At 54.7% G+C, this 21677-nt stretch overlaps 6 protein-coding genes across 6 annotated transcripts; 4 read left to right on the top strand and 2 right to left on the bottom strand.

Annotated features, from left to right (window-relative positions):
- Positions 1-2159: 2159 nt before the first annotated feature.
- On the bottom strand, positions 2160-2531 carry UV8b_06820 (uncharacterized protein; the record flags this gene model as incomplete). The annotated part of the gene is made up of 1 exon (XM_043144317.1): positions 2160-2531. One exon carries the CDS (start codon positions 2529-2531, stop codon positions 2160-2162), a length of 372 nt encoding a protein of 123 aa, XP_043000252.1.
- Positions 2532-3437: 906 nt separating this feature from the next.
- Positions 3438-5037, top strand: UV8b_06821 (uncharacterized protein; the record flags this gene model as incomplete). The annotated part of the gene is made up of 4 exons (XM_043144318.1): positions 3438-3454; positions 3558-3681; positions 3751-3841; positions 3959-5037. 4 exons carry the CDS (start codon positions 3438-3440, stop codon positions 5035-5037), a joined length of 1311 nt encoding a protein of 436 aa, XP_043000253.1.
- A 1770-nt stretch (positions 5038-6807) lies between these two features.
- Positions 6808-7637, bottom strand: UV8b_06822 (uncharacterized protein; the record flags this gene model as incomplete). Its single annotated transcript, XM_043144319.1, has 2 exons — positions 6808-7551; positions 7623-7637. 2 exons carry the CDS (start codon positions 7635-7637, stop codon positions 6808-6810), a joined length of 759 nt encoding a protein of 252 aa, XP_043000254.1.
- Positions 7638-13937: 6300 nt separating this feature from the next.
- On the top strand, positions 13938-14416 carry UV8b_06823 (uncharacterized protein; the record flags this gene model as incomplete). The annotated part of the gene is made up of 2 exons (XM_043144320.1): positions 13938-13967; positions 14060-14416. The coding sequence occupies 2 exons, from the start codon at positions 13938-13940 to the stop codon at positions 14414-14416; spliced, it is 387 nt and encodes a 128-aa protein (XP_043000255.1).
- A 691-nt stretch (positions 14417-15107) lies between these two features.
- Positions 15108-17092, top strand: UV8b_06824 (uncharacterized protein; the record flags this gene model as incomplete). The annotated part of the gene is made up of 3 exons (XM_043144321.1): positions 15108-15426; positions 15518-15971; positions 16219-17092. The coding sequence occupies 3 exons, from the start codon at positions 15108-15110 to the stop codon at positions 17090-17092; spliced, it is 1647 nt and encodes a 548-aa protein (XP_043000256.1).
- A 2431-nt stretch (positions 17093-19523) lies between these two features.
- UV8b_06825 (uncharacterized protein) lies at positions 19524-21362 on the top strand (the record flags this gene model as incomplete). Its single annotated transcript, XM_043144322.1, has 3 exons — positions 19524-19656; positions 19746-20917; positions 21012-21362. The coding sequence occupies 3 exons, from the start codon at positions 19524-19526 to the stop codon at positions 21360-21362; spliced, it is 1656 nt and encodes a 551-aa protein (XP_043000257.1).
- Positions 21363-21677: the final 315 nt, after the last annotated feature.

The following is a 21677-nucleotide window of genomic DNA, read 5'->3' on the forward strand; positions in this document are numbered from 1 at the left end:
ACTAGTCAGATCTCATGGCGATGTGGTGATGTGGGTGATGTGGGTGATGTGCATGTTGTGCATGCTTTGTTGCTGGAAGCAAATAGTCCTGTCCTACGTAGGACCGACTCCGATGCTCGGGGAACGGGAATACGAGCATCATGGTCTCCCCTCTCCCCCCCCCCCTTCCCTTCCCGAAACCCAAGAAGGAGCGATAGGGAAGCCTAGCGGCCCACAGCTTCCTGACGTCATTTCGATATCGCCGTGCTACGTATCTCAAAAAACCAGACTACCTAGTGTACTCCGTACCTAAGGTACCTCCTTACGTAGCCTCCTAGGTACCTAAGGTAAGTACCTCTCACAGATTTTTTGCCGCTCCTTTCTCTCCCCCCCCCTCCGCGGGTTCCTGGTCAAGACAGGGCGACAATGAACGAACGAACAAAGGGCTGAAACTGCCGGACCATTGCCTGCAAAAGGGGCTGTCGCAATGGACGGGGGGTGGCGGGGCACCTCCGTCACCTGGAAATCGAGCGCATCGACATCGACACGCAGTAGCCAGCCCGCCCTCTCCTCTGATCATCAGCATATGTACTCCGTTCAGTAGGCGCCCGTCGTACGGTCTTTTTGTGGGGCAGCTGCGCAGCGCCTTCCGCCCACGACCCCGCAAGCAAATCTTTCTGTGGCAGGTGGCACCGTGGCACCACGTTTGGGCATATGAGTTGTAACTTGGGTACGGAGTACAGTAGAAGGGATACCAGCAGCCTGCATTAGCCTGAGCCTTGTTGGCCTTGTCGGCCTCGTTGCAAGCAAGCCAAACCAACTCCGCAGCTGGCCGCAGCTGGCCAAGGAATGTCCCCATGCCATCTGCTGCATCCCGTCAAGCCGAGAGAACCAGATCTAGACTCGGCAATTCGGGCTGGGCGCAAACTGCGCAAGCCAGGGCTGAAAGGGCCAGCAAAGTCGGCGAATTCCACAAGTTCGCATCGGCTCGGAAGACGGTGCCGATAAGCCCAGACGGCGGGGGGTCCTCACCAGGCTGGCTGGGCTCTCCTGATGGCAGGATGATGAATCCCATCATCCAGGCCTGCTTGCTTGCCTGCGTGTCGGGACGTGTCCGGCGTGATGATGTATCGATTTCGGCTTCTGTCAGTCATCATGTGGTTGAGGCAGGCAAGCAAGCAGTACGGAGGACTATCCGCCTCGACAGGCGTGCCCAGCAAGCTGATCTTTCCGACTTTATCCACAGCATAGGCATTCTGCATGCGCTGATCCCGGCTTTTCATGTACATGTATGTCAATGGAGCAATATAGCGCGCCGTGTAGCCGCGCCCGCTTGGTTCTTCGCCTAGGTGCAGCAAATACCCAGCAGCTGAAGATTGTCGCTTTCGCCTGAAGAATCCCCATGCAGACGAACAGTACCGGACCAACAACCTGACGAGTGGCTCCTTGCACCCTTGGTTCTTGCACCCTTCCAATCGAGCAGTTCCGCAAAGGATGCGTGTGTACGAAGTACTGAGGAATCAAAATCGTCAAGCAAACAGATGTAGAAAAGAGGGTAGAAATTCAACCGTACAACTCGAGCATTTTTTTTTTCCCAATCTGCGCAGAGAAACTGCTCTCGAGTGAAGTAGCTGCCTCTTTTGTAGCAGACGCATAGATGGGACCCAGGCAAGCAAGCAAGCAAGTCCACTTGGCAAAAAAAAAAAAAAAAAAAAAAAGGAGTGTTTTGTGTATTCGTGGTGAGTCAGTGACAGGAGGGGACTCTGCGCTGTTTCTTTGTAAACTCTCGCTGATTAGCTACAGAAACATTTTGCTAGCGGGATGGAGACACGCTGCATCCTTGGAACTGCCCTATTGCCAAGCTGAAAGAAGATGGGATGTTCGGTCCGGCATCCCGATGCCTTCCGAAGCTGTTCGCATCCCCAGATCCATGCCATGTGCTGCCGGGAATAGGACAGGCCAACAAGTAAACCACGCTCCCACGCTCCCATGCTACCATGCAGTTGTTACGGCTTACTCGTGCTGGAGACGCAACTCCGCGTGGAAAGAAAATGCGGGATAACCCAAGGAAAAAAAAAAAAAAGTATACACTCCAGTGGGACAATGAAATGCAACAGCTCGAGAGTTATTGTCTCCCACTACCCGCCCGCTTCTCACATGAGCCGCTCCTCCCCACGTCATCACTTCCTTGCCTGTTTGCCGCACTCGCCGTCGCCAGCCCTCTTGAATCCTAGCCACTCGCCCAAACGGCCACCCGGCTTCGGCACGGGGCACTCTCTTCTCGTCCGTTCCGACGCCGAGTCGACGACGCACTCGTCCGTCGTCTGGTCAAACTGCACGATGCCATCGCGGCTCTCCGGCAGGCCCTCGCGGCGTCTCCACCGCCTCCGCCTGCCGTTCTCATCGACAACCACCTCCCCGTCAGCGTATCTGGTCCGCGGCGCAGGGCAGGGCAGCAAGTGCGGCAGCGCGACGACGAGGAAACTAGCGACAACGGTCGTCGCAAACAGGGACGAGGTCGTTCGCGACCTGGGGTGCAGATGCGGCGGCATAATCTGTCGGCAGGGAGGTCTGATGGCAGACGGGACACGGGACCAGAGGGAGGAGGTTCATCTACAATGTCAGCTTTGTTGGGAACAGGGGAATGGGGGCCGGCGAAAAAAGGTCCGAGTCCCTAACTCACGCAATTGAGTCACCATGTTATTAGAGCGGCTCCGTGTGCGCGACGGTACGGCTCAACTGGCGATGCGGAATCACTCCTGGTGCGACTAGGCGTCGCGCATTTTTTGTTCAAGGAGTAGACCGACGGGTCGTCGTCTTTGCTTGGATGATCAGGGCATCCATCGGCTTTGTTTTTTCCCATTCAGCAAAAAAAAAAAAAAGACCCGGGCAAGCACACCCATTGCCGGAACCGGGGAAATATTCGTCCTTGACGCGGGCAAGATGGCCTCTTACGTAAGGCCTCGTCCACTGCACTGCGCCTTACGTTACTCGGTACTCTGTACTCCGTGCGGACCCAGCCTAAATGAAAGTCATCGCATCGCAGGCCAAGCCAAGATCAGAGCCACTTCAACAAACTTTAACAAACCCACGACCGCAATCGAAAAGAAAAAAGGAAAAAAAAAAAAAAAAAAAAAAAAAAAAAAAAAAAAAAAAAAAAAAAAAAAAGGAAGAAAAAGAAAGAGCAGGCTCCTCCCCCCCGCGCTCCATCCCGTATTCGTATCCCAATGCCGACTTGCGCTTGATTGCCTTGCCGCCCACTCCGCCAGCGCGAATCCGCAAAGACACAAACACAGCCAGAGCCGAGCCATCGCAAGTCCGCCAGCCGAGCCATCGCACTTCGCCAGCCGAGCCTTTGCGACATGTTGTGATCTGTCCGCCTGCCTTTGTTTTAACCGCGATTTCAATCCGCCCGCGGGCGCCTCACGTGTGAGCGCCCTAGGAGAAATCAGGTCACCATGAGCGATCTCGACAAGTACGTGCGACGCTGCGGAGGCCCAACCCCGGCCGTCCGTCCGTCCGATTCCGCTCCATTCCGTTCCATTCCATTCCGTCTTGGCTGATTCGTGGAAATGCAGAGCCATCGCGCAGCTGCGCGCGTGCCGGCCCATACCGGAGCCACAGGTCCGCGAATTATGCCACCGCGCGCGGGAGCTCCTGATTGAAGAGGGCAACGTCGTCACCGTCACGGCGCCAGTCACGGTACGCGGAGTCGGCGAGGCTCGCCATCCCCATGCGCAAGATACACGCCGGCTAACGCTTGGCGCACAGATTTGCGGCGACATCCACGGCCAGTTCCACGACTTGATGGAACTATTCAGGGTTGGCGGAGACGTCCCCGACACCAACTATCTTTTCATGGGTATGAATGAAGCAGAATAAACATGTTGCCAACGTGCCTCTTCCCAAAAAAAAAAAAAAAAAATATGCTAACTTCTAGGGGGTTGCCAACCTGGGAAATGGAAAAAAAAAAAAAAAGGCGATTTTGTCGATCGCGGATTTTACTCTTTAGAATCGTTTCTCCTCCTTTTGTGCTTAAAAGTTCGATACCCCGACCGCATGACCCTCATTCGCGGCAACCATGAATCCCGGCAAATTACCACGGTGTACGGCTTCTACGATGAATGCCTCCGAAAGTACGGCAGCGCCAACGTATGGCGCTACTGCTGCGACGTGTTTGACTACCTAGCCCTTGGGGCCATTGTGCTGGGCGCATCCAACACACTCTCGCCCGTACCCGGGTCCGGGCCCGCGGATGAAGATACAGAAATCGAGCTGCGTGACCAGCACGGCTCCTTGATGAGCCGGTTCTCCCGGCAGCGACGGCAGCAGCAGCAACCGTCGTCGTCGCAAGCGAGCAGCTCTCAGGAACAGGTCCCCAACGGCGGCGGCGGCGGCAGCAGCGGCACCGGCGACAAGACGGGCCCCCCCGGCACGGGTGCTTCGGGCTCCAGCAACGGCAGCATAGGCAACCCCGCCGGCGCGGTGCTCTGCGTCCACGGCGGCCTCAGCCCCCTGATCGACACGGTCGATAAGATCCGCCTGATTGATCGGAAGCAAGAGGTCCCCCACGAAGGCGCCATGTGCGACCTGCTCTGGTCCGACCCCGAAGACATTGACGGCTGGGGCCTGTCGCCCCGCGGCGCCGGCTTCCTGTTTGGCGCCGACATCGTCAAGGTGTTCAACCACCGCAACGACCTCAGCCTGATTGCCCGCGCGCACCAGCTGGTCATGGAAGGCTTCAAGGAGATGTTCGACGCGTCCATTGTGACGGTGTGGTCCGCGCCCAACTACTGCTACCGGTGCGGCAACGTCGCCGCCGTGCTGGAGCTGTGCGAGGACGAGTCGGGCACGGGGCTGTTTGCCCGCAGCAACGGCGACGTGAACCGGAGCGACGGCGGGCGCGGCGGCGGCCTCATGCTGGAATCGGACGGCGGCGGCGGCGGCGTCGGCATGGCCAAGAGCGGTCCCGCGAGACGGTACCGCGTCTTCCAGGCGGCGCCGCAGGACTCGCGGGGGATGCCGGCCAAGAAGCCGGTCGCCGACTACTTTTTGTAGCGGGACGGGGGTGTAAACCCGCGCCCCGCGCGCCGGGGGGGGGGGTTGGTTTTCCGTGATGTAATGTGTAGCGTCTTGAATCCCTGCCTGCAGTTCCCCCCTCGCCTCGCGGGCGCTTTTTCCGCCTGCCTCTGGGTCTTGTCTCTCGTCGTTTTCTCTCGTCCCCTTTTTTTTTCTTTTGTGTTTTCCCTGTCTTGGGGAACCCGGTCCCGGTCCCGGTCTTCTAGTCATGGCGTTACAGGTGCCCAGGTCGCGCTTCGTCCCGTCATCATGCTCCCCATCGCAGTCCCGCCGCGCGAAATGTGCCGTTGCCCTCGTACGTACGCCGCTGCCATTCCATCCACGGCCCCTGGCTGTGCCGTCAATGACCCCACACGCCCTGCCCCCGTGCTGCCGAGCGCCGCTTCGTCCCGGCCGGGATGATGCCCCTTCCCCCCTCCTCCCCGCCTCCAGCGCGTGGCACAGTGCGGCGGCGGTGGCGCCGATGGCGTCCGGCTCCGGCACCGGCTCCGACACCGGCACCGGCACCAACCGCCGCTGGGTTTACCTTGCTGCTGCTGCTGCGAATGGTGGGTATATAGTACGTTTGCTAACATCTGGTGGTTTTTTCTGTCTGCGAGGCAAGGACCTGCCCTTCAGTGCCCAGGTGGGTTAGGTTCATACCTAGGAGGTATGTAGTCAAGACACGCCGGCCAGTGCTTGACGGTACGTTGTGTTGTGGCTTGGAGGCGGGCTAGCTGCAGACAAGGCCACGGACTCTTATGCTGCCCAAGGAGTCAATCGACGGTCATCAGGTCTCTGATTGGCCCGGCCAGGTGGTTGCTTGACTCATGCAAGTTGAACCTCGTATAACAAACAGACCGGCCCTGCCTCTTGTGATTCCTCGTCCGCCGCAACTGCAAGTATAAATATACACCGAGACGTTCAAGGGCCCGAGTCGTCCAACCCCTTCCCCCTCGCCCGTTCCCCAGCAAGCCAAATCGTGTATAATGCCAATCCTTCTTTGTGCGTGCAACCTTCCCAAAGAGATGCGAGCCTGCCTGCCCATGTGCAGACGAATTCAAGAAAAGGGGATAGATTTCTCGTCTATGTGCGCGTCCTTCTTGTCTCTCTCTCTCTCTCTTTAGCAAAAAGAACCATTTGAATTGCTCTGTTCGCTCGACTATACAGTCCGGCCAGTACAATTACCCCTTTGTCTATATTGCCCACCTGTGATTGCCACAATTAGCATGCCAGGGATTGCCTCTTGCTTTGCGACCCTGATCTGATATGGAGAGAAATCTATTGGGACCCCCCTGCCTACCCCCCCTTACCCCCAGTAAAAAAAAAAACGGAGAAGAAGAAAGAAAGAAAGAAAGAGGGAGGAAATTCCTTGGCCTTGTCGGATCTTGTCTCACTTTCTCGGATCACGTTAGCGTCCCCGGATCGAAACTAGCCAGAGCATTCCAGCACGCACAAAGACCGTTGAATGTGAGCCCTGAATTTTGCAGCTTCGACTCGCCTCGTTGGTACCGTTCAAAAAGCGTACACTGTCCAAACCGTTACTCCATCGATTGTGTGAAGCCATTAAAAGGTCAGGACGCGACCAATCAGTCAGCTAAGCGACGAGGTGGAAGCCGATTCCGGGTTGCCAAGGCTTTCTAAAAACGGTTGACGCCAAACTTTTCCTCAATTTCCCAACTTTATAATATACTCGCGTCATCGTCTCCGAGCTGAATCCTCTTCGGAAAACAGGCTCTGTCGTATTATCCGAGTGCCAGGTCGTCAATGTCAGCAACTTCCTCCTCCCGGCGGTCCATAACGGTTCGTCGGATCGTTAAACGGGTTGATTTGGAAATGATAACCCATGGCGGCCCGGTTGTCGATGGATATTGGCTGCGTTGTTGCCAGACCGTGCCTAGGATCATTCATCAAGTTCCCCACCGGTGAAGTGTGGAATAGATTCGTTTGCGCGCTTGTTGGTTGTGCAGGAAACACCGAGGGTGAATACTGGTGAGGATCCGAGGGGCCCATGGACGAAGACGATACTCCGAGTTGCTGTGGGTGATGGCTGTACGCCGTCATGGTTGGCTCCCAGACGGATGAATTGGTCGTCGAGCCGCTCGCAATGGAAGCCTCTCTGCTTGACTGACTCGGAAGAGCCAACTGAATGCCCGACTCGAGGTGTGCTGCCCGTCTCGGTAGCATCAACTGCTGTAGGGAGTGCGACGCCGGACCGCCCTCCCCAAGTTGCGGTGGTTGCCCCTGAACGCTGTCGGGATTGTCTGCAGGTCCTGTTCCTCCTTGCAAGAAGTGAGCGATAACCTCCTCGCTTACTCCGCATCTGTTGAGCAGTTCTCTCAGCTGTCTGTTCTCGTTGGCGACTCTTCTAGCTGCCATCTGCACCTCCGCAGACGCTTCAACACCTTGAAGCTCGCACACTCGCAGCCGCTGTTCCAGCTCCTGCAAGTACTCTCTTCTCCTCGCTCGGGATCTTCTTTGATTGTCACGGATACGAGCCAAGTTGGCCTTTTGCTGCGTGGAACCATTCTCATCAAGTTAGACGTCTTCGTCACCGGGAAAAAGTAAATATCCCTGGTACTTACTGCTGGAGTCGTCATCTGGTAGAACTAGCTTGCGACTCTCCAAAAGAACAAGAAGGAACCGCTACACAGTAGAGCAGAGGGAGGGAAGAAGAGGGGGGCGGGAGGATGGCAGGTAGTGGAGACGGAGGGTGAATGAGAGACAGCAGCTGCAAGTGATTGAATCAAGAAGATTCTTCTTTAATGTAATCTGATACCAAAACGATGAACGTTCGGGTAGCTCCTTTGTTGCCGGTAGAAAGGATGTTGTCCTGCCACTTCAGGCCAATAATGAGTTATACTCGGGAGAGCTAGTGACAAGGTGAGGCACTTTTCATATCATATAGCAACCAGCGTCACCAAACACGAATTCGTTGGAGAACTAAGGGGGGAGGCAAAAGAGGAAGTGGAAAAGGCCCTGGGTATAAGCTGCTTTCTTCAAATGTTTTCGAGAGCAAGCAATTACAACAAGTCACAACTGCCGAATCTAGAAGTAGACTTGGGGAAGAGAAAAGTGGTTCAAGCCGCCGAGAGACGACCCCCGGTAGCCGGTTCGGAGAAAGTGACCCGAGGTTGGTAGTGGACATGACATGTCCTGACGCTCGCTGGGGTCCCATATTCAGACACCAGAGAACGCTAATTGGGAGGAAGGAAGTCTGAAGAGTCGACCGCCCCAATTCCTGTAAGATGATGCCGGAGCGTGAGCCTGACCGTATTGTGTGCGGTTTCGCTACCATGTACATCCGTAAGAAGGGGGGGGTGTGCGAAAGTGCGAAAACGCCACCAGGCGGATAGCTCGATTGCGTGGGCGTAGTGTCCAAGTTGGAGGCTTCACACCAGCCGAGAGCAAGAACGGGACTCATTGGAAGGGCTGGTCCTAAGCCAACAGACCACGCATTGGAGAGAAAGGCTGCCAAGTTCCGGCGGCTGGCGTCGAGGTGTCCTGGGTTGGCAGATGGTGTAAATGGCCGAATGGCATGGCAGGGTTTGTACGTAGATCAAAGTTCAATCCACCACGGTACCCCGTCCGGTAAGTAGTCTCTTAACGAAGGAGTCGCAAGATCCGTCTCTTGTTTGATAGTGCTGGTTTGTCGCATGGGCACCTGGGTGACATGGCAAATCGTGATCTCGTGACGACCCTTGGCTGCCAGTGCCAGTCCTCTTCTTTTCTTTCATTATTTCTTTCTTTTTGTTTTTTTTTGGCTTTCTCCCCCCCTTCCGTGTTTGTGGGGTTTGACCCATTCATTGGCTCGCTGGCCCAGCCCATTCGTTATGCTGCCTGGAATCTGGCCGAGTTGCTGGTGGTTTGGTGACTTTCGTTGGTTGAGTTGGTCAACGCTGATCTTTTGCCCATCCACACCCCTTTTGACCCAAGCCACACCAAGTCTCCTGCATTTCGTACATTAGTGCAATTACTCCACAAGAAAAATCCATGGTAGGGATTGTCGGTGTAGTGAGCTTCCAGTTGCTTTGACTCGGAAATTTCTATAACCCGACGAACTTCAGAGCAAAGGGCCAGAGCTAAACGCCCAGTCACAGTAACGTGGCTGCAACGTGCAGATGTTGAACTGCTGAGGGCAACTTGACGCCTCTTTATCTCGCCCGCCCGAGACAACAGCGCAGAGAATTGTCTTGGATGTGTAGAGTTTATCGACCTTTATCCAGGTAGCCCAACGATGGGAACAAGTTTGTCGCGATGCTGCTGCGACTATGAAATGCGATTGCGGGGGTTTCGATAAGTGCGACGCCTGAAATGCCTGATGCTGCTGCGGATGCCTCATAAAGACAGATGCCTGATACCGACGCACTGGGAAGTCGCTACTGCCACCTGCCTGTCATCGCAGGCAGGGCTTGGTGGTGCTTGTTACTTGCTGCCTTGAAGCGCCAGTAGGAAATTGACGCTTCGAAGCTTCCAGTCTACTACCTGTACTCCGTAGGAGGTAGGTACCTAGGTACCTTATCTTTGATAACCCGCATTTCCTCACGTTGTATCTCCCTCTTGTTTCCCGTCTCTTTTTCTTTCTTTTTTTTTTCCGCCCCCATCCTGCTTCCAGCTTTTTCTGCAATTGGATTCTTTTTGTCTTCTCTTTCTCTTCTTTCTCCTTCTTTCCTTTACATCTATATGCCTTTATATGTATATATATGTAAATATATATACCTCCTCTCCCCCCCCCCCTCCTTCTTTGCCCTTTCGTTCTTTCCTCCATCTTTTGTCTTTGCCTCTGGTTATGTTGGGAAGAAGAGAGGGGCGCGCCATGTGCTGTCGTGTTTCCCAACACGGCGCCATCTAGATCGAGTCGGCAGAAGGGGCCAGGCATGTATGTCTCTGGTTTTGCTCACTTCAATCGCTGCAAAGACGCTGGCAGAGCCACAGTGCGACCCAGTCCGGCCAATGGTAGCCGCCCAATCCAGCAACAGCATCACGGGATTTTTAGGCTCAAGGCTGCCAGAAACGCCAATTCTAGGGGCCGCTGAGACAAACGCCAAAAAGTGATGGCACGGAACAAGAAGCTACATGGGAGCCACAGACCGACCACTCACGGTCCGTCGTTTCAGCCCCTTTCCTTTCCCCATCTCCTTGCCCCCCGTCTTGTTCTTGGCGGCGCATTATGTACTTGCTGCCTGCCACCTGCCTGCCACCTGCTGCCATACGTGATGCAACAGGTTTGCCCAACACCACGTCAAAACACCACTTCATGCTGGTTTGTTTATTTCTTTGTATATCCTACCGAATCGGATAGATGATTGCTCTTGGCTTGGCTCGCCTGCGCACCTCTTTTTTTTCTTTTTCTTTTTTCTTTTTTCTTTTTTCTTTTTTCTTTTTTCTTTTTTCTTTTTTCCTTTTTCCTTTTCTTTTCTTTTTGGCCCACTTTTTCTTTTGACCATGGTATTCATTATTCATTATACACGGGGCTCTCACTACTACCCCTTAATACCTTTCTTAGCACCAGACCCGAACTGGTCGCTTATTTTCCTACCCCCAGACCTACTACCTAATGTAATTGTCACTGGTACTGGCCAGCTGAGGATACCACTGAATTGGTTATCCCATCAGCTACCAGTGACTCCACCGGGAACATGCACGTCACCTCCAGTGACAAGCTTGTCTGTCCTTCGAAAAGAGTTTGGGCAGATGTCGGCGATTGGCGCTGCAGCAAAGTCACGTCAAATACTAGCCGACTTGTTTTCATAAATTGAGCTACATACATGTAGTTTTGTCATTCGGCTACGGCCGTTCGTCATCTTCCTGGCTGCTCGATGGATGAGCACATTGCAACGCTCAAGGTTGGCCGCAAAATGGACCATCTGGATTCTGATCCAACAAGTCCTGGTACGGACTAGCCCGAGGTTTCGCTCCCATCCTCTGATTGGCAAGTCCCTTTCTCTTCAGGAATATAGATAGGCCAGCTGACAGTTAAACCAACTCAACGACAAGGAAGGACGACTTATTCGTACAGCTAGCTACCTAGGATGCTGGGCTTGGAGCCATCAAGAGGCTTGTTGGCGCACCTGCGTTGTCTCTCCACGTCAGTTGTCGATGACATTCTAATAAGCCCCATGCAAGCCAGGGGAAATACTTGGCGTTCGCTGCTCCTGTCAGGGGAAAGCCTAAAGATGGCGGCAATGCATGGTAACTGGCAACGATTACAAGATTAAATCCCATTTTATTGTTAGCTAGGTCCAGGTTGGCTTACTACATGTATAATCCTCTAGACTTACGACATCCTGGCCTCCGCGTCCTTCTCCACGGTATAGCCGTACCCCTCCACGGTTTCTCTCTCGGGCCAGAGTCCAATGCTGATACTGCCTTGATGTCCTCGAGGTTCCGGGTTCCTTTTTTTTTTCTTTTTTTCGCCGAAACGCGAGGGCTAACTTGGAGAGCGTGGTCCAAAAACCATACCTACGCACCGCTCCCAGGTGATTTATGTGATAGCCGCCACGAATCACTCAACAAGTTGGGATAAAATGTTACGAACGTTCCACAAGGCATCTGAGCAGATATGACTGATTCGAACTTCTTCTACCTTTGCTACATACGGGTGCATTTTTGAATGTGAGCATGCATGCTAAAGTGGCTGACCAGGTACTATATGCAGTCTTGCTATTTCCACGTGAAACAGTCAACGCATCATATAACAGAATTTTCGATCATCACTTTCTTTGTGAGTAGCAGTCATGAAAATACCCTGCAGAGCAAAACCATGTTGAATCATGATGCTATGGCACAATCTATATGTCCAAGGTCGAGAAGTTCCATTCCTCGCCACGTAATCGATCCGCACGCCAGAACCGCCCGCATTTCCGCAGAGTATGTAGAAGGGCAGCAGGGTGGATACCGCAGACCGGCTTGCCCGTATGATGGGCCGCCTCGAGAATGACTTTAATTCGAAGAGCTATGTTGGGCATTTGGTTGAATGTACTAGTCTGTTTGGACGAAGGATATTCATGACAAACAGCCGCCAAGCATGAATGCAACGGAAAGAACTTGGACCCAGCTGGCTTGAAACAAAACGACTCGGCACGACTTTACAGTCTGCCGTTATCCCCTCGTATCGTCCAAGAGGCAAGCCATGTGCTGGAGCGAGATTGCGCGAAAAGCCAGGCATAATTTGCCGACGAGGAGTCAGAAAAAAGAAAAGGCCGAGCAGGATACACCGCAACGAGGAACAGGAATACGAACCAGCCATGCCTCCCCCTTCTTTCCCGGTGCACGGGGAAAAATCAAAAAGCCCCGGAGAATGACAGGCTAGCGTTGAGCAAACGTCTGGACATTTTCGCACGGGGTTGCGTTGGTGTCTTAGACATGTGTCCGCAAAACTACTCAGGAGGGAGGATCTCGACTGGCCTTGCAAGCATGGCATCTCGGTGACGTGTCGCTGTTTATCTCGACAGCGGTAGGGTTGGGGCGGTGGTCGTCATGCCGGGTAGGCGTGTCGTGTCGCCACTACCCTTCTTTTTTTTTGGGGTGGGTTTGGGTGTTTTGTATGCCCAAGTCAACTAAACTGGTCTGCTTGTTGGACGATGGATTCGAGACAATGCCCAGACCGGCTGGTCAAAGCCCAACTGCCGCGTGGGTGGTCTAGTCAAGAGCTCGCGAATCAACGTGTGCTGGGGGCGAGCATAACCGCGAGGCTTTTGTCGCGTTGTCAGCGGCGGTGGGGCTGACAAGGACGGATTGCTTCGACCTGGTTTGACCTGGTTTTGACCTGGCTTTGACCTGGTTTTGACCTGGTTTTGACCTGATTTTGACCTGGTTTTGACCTGGTTTTGACCTGGTGCGTGTCATGTATGCACGAGCTGCTCGAAATTACAGGGAGGGGGGAGGAGAAAGACCTGGCGGCACCAGATGTGTGCGCTCTTGGGTGTGTGCTGGCAGATTCAGATTCAGATTCAGATTCAAGATTTCAGATTCAAGCAAGATTCAGCTCCTCACTTGGGCTTGCGTGGGTTCGGGGGATAAAGAGCCGCACCGACCCGGAATTCTGGGACAGACGAAGTCGCAGCAGGCAAGAGACAGACAGACCAGACCAGACCAGACAGGTAGTTAGACTAGTACTCCATAGACCAGACCTTGTTGACGTCGTGCAGTTGCCCGGGCCGGCCTAACCCAAAAGAGATCGGCGGTCTGTGTCGACGACGGACAGGCGGAGCTCCACCATTTGATCTTCGTCGTACATGGCATTAGGACATAAAAGGGCGCAGTTACATAGTTACATGTAGCATGCATGGCATGGCATGGCATAGCATAGCATGGCATAGCATAGCATAGCCGTAGCATATATCAGGCATCCACGAGTAAGGTGCCTAGCGTACATTGTCTGCATAAAAACGGAGTACCCCTTGCACCACTCACGAGACGAGCACCCACTGTTGTAAGCAGTCTCGAGGCAAAAATAAAAACAAAAATAAAAATAAAAGTAAATAAAAATAAATAAAAATAAATAAAAATAATAATAAATAATAAAAATAGAAATTAATAAATAAAAAAAAAAGGTCACTGGACTTGACCCGGTCCAAGCCAAACGTGAGGGTAGTTGAAGATATTTCTCGACATGTACCTGCTATCTTTTGCAACGTCGTTGAGAGCGTCATGAAGCTTGCTGTTTAAGGCGTGGTTACGCTTGCCATGGCTGAGGAATGATTTTGCACAAACATGATTGCCAACATCAAGACGCAACGTATCTTGCTGTACTGACAAATACATGGTTAGGTTTTCTAAACTTTCCACAACTTCAGCTTGTAGGTTTTAGGACCAGGCCGCCCGACGGAATATATGTATATATATATATATATATACCCACAAACGCGTGACGATGCTCGCTTGTCTCCGACGCAGTCATGGCCGTTCTCAGAGCCAGGCACCTCGTTGTTACGTAGCTGCTGCGTCTGCGCTCGCGCTCTCGTCTTTGCCGCACCGACGAGATTGCAGCTCAGAGCGACATCACCTTCCTTCCGCACAGGCTACTACCCGTCACGGCGCAGCAAGATCTCCCTCCACCTCGGGAGCCACGGCGGTCGTGTCTGGCGACTTGCAAGCACGCTTCTTCTCCCAAGTTCCTGGTTGCAAGTTCGATTCTTTGCCGGATCCATCAGCGCCGAGTCGAGGGGAAGCTGTAGCTGGTGCTGGGTTTTCCGCCTTGATGCCTCTTCCTCGCAAGCTCTGGTTTGATGCTGAGAAGCACTTTTGGCAGAGCAAGACGTCTCGCCGTGGCCGTGGTCAATGCGACCGAACGGATAGTTTGGCGGTCCTCTCAAGGCACAAGGTGCCGAAGGCCCCCAGGGTGCGCGTGGTTGGCATCGTCAACCCCCTCGGATAAGCAAACGGCTGTCCGGCTGCAAAGGAGAGGAGAGCGCGAGGGTTCGCAGGAGGGGTGACCCCGGGCAAGTCCAGGGATGAGCCATCTTCCAGTGGCCAGGGAAAAAAAAACAGCAAGGACGGGCAAAGCGGCGAGGGGTGGTAAAGAAGGACTGCTGGAGCGCTGCATCTCGCTGCATCTCGCTGCATCTATTGATGCGATCACGCGACCCGTTGCTGTGTTGGCGTCATGGTCAATGGCCGCTTGAGTCGGATGGTGCTTGTCTACGTCCGTAGCGGGGTAGGGAATACCACCGCTTGTTATTTTGGCAAAGTTTAGTTGAATACAATACGGAGTACCAAAATTAATCCCATTTCCCGCGAAAGGAAAAAAAGAAATAAATGAAGGAATGAATGAGTCACGCTTGCGCAATATTCCACAGGGTTCTTGATAGCCCCTCTTTTCCTAGGCTTTGGCCAGCCCTCTGCCAGTAAAAGTCGTGCCTCGGTCGTCCCCCTGTGGCGCCAGCCGCCAGCCGCCAGCCGCTTACCCACTACCGGCCTCGGTACTGTACTGTATGTCGTCTTTATCAAATGCGCTGATTGCTTGGCTCCCCATCTCCCCCTCCAACGAGGCCCAAAGCAACCGCGAGTTTGTGCACCACCTTGGCATCTCGCCAACCCAGAGAGCGACGACGAACGACGGATGAACCATGCGCGATGGCGTCGTGCGCACTGCTGCCCTGCATCGCATGCGGCTCGAGGACTTTTCCACACCAAGACTGCAGCATATCGTGAGAACGTACGCATCCCAGTGCTTGCGAGCCCAACACCCGCCACATCCGACCCGTCGCGCACGTGCATCGAGACGCTTTCCAGCTTCGCCATCACCGTCCCCGTCCCTCCCATTCGCGGCAGTCGCTCGGACGGCAGCTGCAGCTGTCCACGACGCGCCTCAGGGCGGGGGTCCCCTGGCGGAATATGACAGAAGAGTAGAGGCTGGTCGCTTGCGAAACGATGAGCATCAGAGGGGTGAGACCACGAGGAGAACCCCAGGAGCTCGCCTGTACTCTTGCAGATGATGCCAGCAACACGGACTGTCGCCTAACAACTCTGTTACTAGGCATCATCGAGAGCTTGCAGCATTTGCACAACGAGCTGCGCAAATACAACGCGTCGGCTGTTGTCCACCCCAGCCTGGACCTCCTGAAGCCATCCAAGAAATCCGTCTTCTCGTCGCTGTTCGGTAGAGCTAGTACGAAGAAATCCGTAATCGACGAGATACCGGATGATCTACCACGCGGACTGTACCTCTACGGCGACGTTGGCAGCGGCAAGACAATGCTCATGGATCTGTTTTACGATACCTTGCCGAGCTCGGTCAAGACGAAGACTCGCATTCACTTCCACAACTTCATGCAGGATGTACATAGGCGGCTGCACCAGCTGAAGGTGCAGCATGGAAGTGATGTGGATGGCGTGCCTTTTGTGGCAGCCGATATTGCTGAGCACGGCAATGTCCTATGCTTTGACGAGTTTCAATGCACCGATGTGGCTGATGCCATGATTCTGCGCAGGTATGCCTACAGAGTTGCCCTGCGATGCTTGGTTTTTCTTTTTTCCTTTTTTTTCCCTTTTTTTTTTTCTCTTGCAAAGAGACGGACAAGGGAAAAGAAGCGATCCGCCATCAGTGGTCGGTCAATGGTATTTACACGACAGGTTTTTTTTTTTTTTCATCTTTATTATAACGATTCAAAATTCCCCCCTTTTTCCCCCCACTGACTGCCTGACCCATGCGCAAGGTTGGCTAACTGCGACATTTAGGTTGCTCGAATGCCTCATGTCTCAGGGCGTCGTCCTCGTCACGACATCGAATCGGCACCCTGATGACTTGTACAAGAACGGAATACAACGCGAGTCCTTCATCCCCGCAATCAAGCTGCTCAAGAACCGCCTACACGTCATAAACTTGGACTCGCCCACCGACTACCGCAAAATCCCGAGGCCCCCATCTGGAGTATACCACACGAAGCTGGATGACCATGCCAACTCACATGCCGAGAAGTGGTTCCGCTTCCTGGGGGATCCGGAGAGCACGGAGCCACGGTCGGAAACGCAGAAAGTTTGGGGGCGCGAGATTTACGTGCCGCGGGTCAGCGGCCGATGCGCTTGGTTCACGTTTGACGAGCTGATACGGCGGCCGAAATCGGCAGCGGATTACCTGGAGCTGGTACGGTCGTACGATGCCTTTGTTGTGACGGATGTGCCGGGCATGACGGTTCGGGAGCGAGACCTCGCCCGAAGGTTCATCACGTTCATCGACGCCGTGTACGAAGGCAACGCCAAGCTGGTTCTCACCACGGAGAAGCCCCTGACGGAGCTTTTTGTCTCGCGGGACGAGATTGCGGAAAGCTTGCTGGAGGGCAACAGCCGGGGCCGGCAAAGCAGGGAACAAGCCGTCCTGGCTGCCAAGGAAATGCTGGACGATGCGGGGACGCAGGCTGAGCAGCTCAAAAACTCAGCCCTGTTTGCTGGCGAGGAGGAAGCGTTTGCCTTTGCGCGGGCGCTGAGCCGGCTCAAGCACATGGAAAGCAGAGAGTGGGTCGAGCGAGGGATGGGTCTCGAGGACCAGGGCGGCAAGCAAGATCGAGACAGCTGGTCCAAGACGAGGAGCCGGCAGATGGAAGATTCGATGTAGGGGGGGGGGTTCGAGACGGGCAAGCCTGGTGCGAGGCGAGAAATGGGAAGGTTTATGTGCCCTGGGAAGAGTTCTTTTCTTTTCTTTTCTTTTCGTTTCTTTTGTTTTCTTTTCTTTTTTTTTTTTTTGGCATCTGCACGTCATCATGAGGTTTATACCATTGGATGCATAGCTGTTGCACATGTCGAGATGTTTTGATGTCCTTTCTATCCTTTTCTTTCGGTCTCTCTCTCTCTCTCTTGTTTCTTTTCTTTTCTTTTCTTATCTTATCTTATCTTATCTTTCTTTTTTTCTTTTTTTTTTCTTTTTCTTCTTTTTCCCCCCCCTTGCTTTTGCATCACGTTTGTCAAGGGTCTAGAGGCAGAGTAACTGGAATCTCTTGCGGCGCAGCCCCCGGAATGCCCCTCTTGTTGCCATCACCATGTCCGTCCCCTGTTTGGCCTTGTGCGGCCTGAAGTTGGCCACCGACGGCCGCCAGCTGATAATGCTCTCTCCTCGATTCACCCATGTCGACTTTTCTCTCTGGGTCCTGCACTTGCGTCACCACGCCACCGCGTCACGGCGTCTGGTGGGATTGCCTGGTGACGGGGCGGTGCGGTGCGTTCTTGAGCGGCCTCCCCGCCCCGCCCCCCCTTGCATTTGGGCCTTGCTGTGTCGGTGGGTCCACCGGAACCGTCGCGTGGAAACGAAGGCGCGAGAGAAGAAGGGCTGCGGTGAATTTGACGTGGAAACGGTTGGACGTCTGTGCTGGCAGGGGGCAGGGGGCAATGACGGTTGGCATGGAGTACGGAGTATGGAGTATGGAGTAGGCCGCGCGCTGCTGGACGGTGGATGCTGAATCCGTTGCGGCGACCGGACCGGCGCGGCGACTCTCCGCGACGAGCTGGCAGGTGCAAAAGGCAAAAAAATCGTGATCTGCAGGGGAATGGGGCGCAACGCACAAAACAACAAAGGGGCCTGGGGCCGGCCAGGCACGCGGGTCGGTCTGGTCCATTTGGCTCGGGGCAAAAGCGCAGCGCAGCGCAGCGCAGCGCGACGTCTTGTTGTTCTCAATTCCTGCCTGGTGCTGACTAACTTGCCAAGTACGTCTCTGGAGTGGCGCGGGACCCAGTTAAGCCTGTGATGCGATTCGCTCCCCGCACATGTGCTGTACCGTACCCCCTTTGCGCACGCTTGCTTTCCTCGTCTCCTCCTCCTCCTCCTCGTCTTCCTCTTCCCCTTTTTTTTTTTTTACCCTTTTCGGTCGTTGTCTTTTATTTTTGGCAGACCAAGTGACGTGGGGTAACCATCTCCGTCTTTTTCGTTGCGGTTTTCATCGTCGCCGCTGGGTTTTTCTGGTTTGTTTCAAGGCCGCCCGTGCCATCAGCGGTGCCGATGATGATGTGCCCCTTGCGGCACGGCCACCTGCTTAGCGTCAGCGGGAAGGGTCCAGGGGCTGCCTGCCAATGGCGCCAATGGCCGTCTGGTGAAAACGCGCCGCGCCCGGTACGGCCAAGAGTCTGGTCGATTGTGGCTGGGGACAAGAGAAAGCCAACGGGCGGATCGTTCCTGGCAAAAAAGCCTCAGTGGCCCGCTCCTGCGACCCGTTCCCCCCTCCTCCGCCCCCCCCAGCCACCACTCCCCAACCCACTACCACCCAGCCCCCATTCGGGCGCGACGCCTCCTCCCTGGTTATTGGTTCATTCATTCATTGGTCGTCCCGATCGTCCGCCCTCATCCACCCCGTTTCCGTTTGTCTGTCTGTCTGCTCTGTCTGTCTATCTATCTTGTCTGTCTTGTCCGTCTTTCTCCCCATCCTATCCTATCCTCCTCCCCCCCCCCCTCTCCAGCAAAAGTATCCCACTCAGTCCCATCGTCACCATGCAGATACTGTGACCTTCTCGTATGCCTGTGGTATCTGCTGCTGCTGAGCTTCGCCTGCTCGTTCCATTCTTTCTTCTTTTATTTTTCCCGTGGCACCATTGTCGCTGGTCCCAACCGCTCACTCACTCACTCACTCGACTCGACGCTCACTTGCCTCCCTCCCTCGTTTCGCCCAACGACCTGCTAACTAACTGACCACCTCACAACTGTTCCCTCTGTGGCGCCCGGTTGTGGCAACGTCCCTCCTTCGAGCAGCCAAACGGTCAATCGGAATTCTGCCCGAGCGTTTCGCGTTTCCACCTTCGCGCTACGCGCTTCGCCTTTCCTTGCTTTTCAATTGTCTCGTCACGGCGACAGTGAGACGCTCACCAGCAACCCGCGATATTCGCCCCTTGCTCAGATTAAGCCGGCTCGACGTTCCATCCATCCATCCAACCAACCAGCCAAGTGTACGCGAGGCACTGGACTCCCCACCCCGACCGATCGACTTGTTTTCCTCGACTTGTTCGACTTTTTTTTTTTTTTTTTTTTTTTTTTCCAAATCTTGTCTCTCTCCCCAACTGACGAAATGACTCGACGACACCGGCACCGTCACGGTGCTCGTGACGCCGTTGGCCATGTTGAATCCTGGCTGCACAACCAGCTTGGTGGTGATGATGGTGATGACGCAGGCAATAGTCCAAGGGATAAAGTTGATGGAGGTAAAACAAACCCCCTCCGTTGTTTGGCTCAAGATACATTTGACGTGCTCGCCCATGATACTTGGGAGACGCTAACTAACAGCTGCAAGATGGCCGTGCTACTGTCGTCCGCACCGTCTACCAGACTTTGGAACCTACCTTTGACGGCCCTGTCGCTGGCTACTCGACGTTGAATGAGGACCCTGACCCGGACCCAACCACAGTTCCCAGTCCGACAAAAACCCCTGGTCCCAAGCCAAACACCACGTCAAAGGCCAAGCAGAATTCCGCAGTCCCCACGGCCATTCGGCAACCTTTGAGCGTGTCAGTCCCAGAAACCATTCTCGCCAAGGCCACAGGCGATCCTGCCTTGTCAACAACGGAAGGCCTTGCAGGCCAGCTCTCGTCAACACCTACCCCCGGCCCCAACCCTACAGCTACATCCGTCAGCGACCCGTCGACGGCGACGGATACCGGTGATGGCGCTAGCGCAGGAGCAAAGGCGGGGATCGCCTTCGGCATCCTGGGTGGTGTGCTGATCGTCGGCTTGATTGCCTTTGTTCTCTTTACCCGCCGTCGCGGAAAGGCTGATGTCTCTGGAGAGCAAGGCCACGACGAAAAGCATCGCGCGAAGAATGACGGCAACCCGCTGGAAACCGTGACGGTCCAGAGCGATCCACCTGCGCCCCGTATCAGTCTTCGACCTGTCACTCAGTTCCTCCCCAACTGGAATCTCGACAAGCGGACAAGCAGGGGCGTCAATGCCGCCTCGGCTCCGGGGCCCGCTGTTGGCGCAAGCGGTCAACGTGCAGGTTCGCGGGAGAGACCTGCTACTAGCCAAAGCATGCACCCCGCGAATCCGTTTGGCTCTGAGGCGGAGCGCGTCTTGGAGCCCCCCATTGAAGAAGAAAACACCGCTGCGCCTCCTTCTGACCCGTTCACGGCGAATGGGCCGGTCATTGGCGCCGCAACAGCCGCCGGTTCGCTGACAAGGAAGGCATCTATGCGCAAGGAAGGGTCGAAACATCTGGACTTGACTGTCCCGCGCACCCTTGGACCGACCCCTCCCAGCCCTGCGGGCACCGAGTTCAGCATGACCTCTGTCTCTCCAGGCTCGACGGTGCCTCAGACCAGCAGCGCGGCAGCTGTGGCGGCAGCTGGTGGCCCTCCCAATTCCGCCGTCCATCGTGTCCAGCTGGACTTTAAGCCCTCCCTGGATGACGAGATGGAGATGAAGGCGGGAGATCTTGTGCGCTTATTGCATGAATACGACGACGGCTGGGTATGGATTTTATTCTCCCTACTTTTGTTTCCTTTTGTTCCCACCGGGCTTACTTTCTTGACGCAATCGCCATTTTGCTAACCCGTGCATGCAGGCTCTCGTGATTCGCCTGGACCGTTCTCAACAAGGTGTCGTTCCACGAACTTGCTTGTCCACCCGGCCCGTCAAACCGAGGGCATCGCCAGGCGGACCCCGAACCGGACCGCCGGTAAATCCCAGTGGCCAGCGACCCATGACCCCTCAAGGAATGCCCCAGGGCGCGTCTCAGAACGGCGGACCTGGCGCCCACGGACCACGACCGTCGAGCCGCCAATCTGGGCGACCCCGAAGCCCCGAAGAAGGGTGCAACGGTCCTGCAAAGTCACCCGGAAGCCGCCCTCAAGGTGCCGCCGGCCCGCCATCTGGTGCTGTTGGCAGAAAGCCAGTACCTGGTCTGGCTTACTGAGCGCAGAGATGCCCGATCTACCAAGTTTCAGTCCTTAGGCACCACCAAAAAAAAAAAAAAAAAAAAGGAATCGATAATGAATGGCCTGGCGTTTTGAGGCAAACGGATAGTTGATGGATACCCCGCGCTGTCCGACGTTTGCTTTATGGGTGCTGTTTGCAAGTTGATGGTTTTGGGGTCAAAAGAAATGCGAGGCCAGCCTTTGTCAGACGTTGTTGAATTTAGGCAACATCTCCGTCCTCGTCACGCTTTATAGTGCCTTGCTTGCTTTTTTACTTTGTCTGCTTCCATCTGTGTTCTTTTTCTTGCGACTTT

This window comes from Ustilaginoidea virens, chromosome 5, assembly GCF_000687475.1.
Source record: "Ustilaginoidea virens chromosome 5, complete sequence".
Classification (NCBI taxonomy): domain Eukaryota; kingdom Fungi; phylum Ascomycota; class Sordariomycetes; order Hypocreales; family Clavicipitaceae; genus Ustilaginoidea; species Ustilaginoidea virens.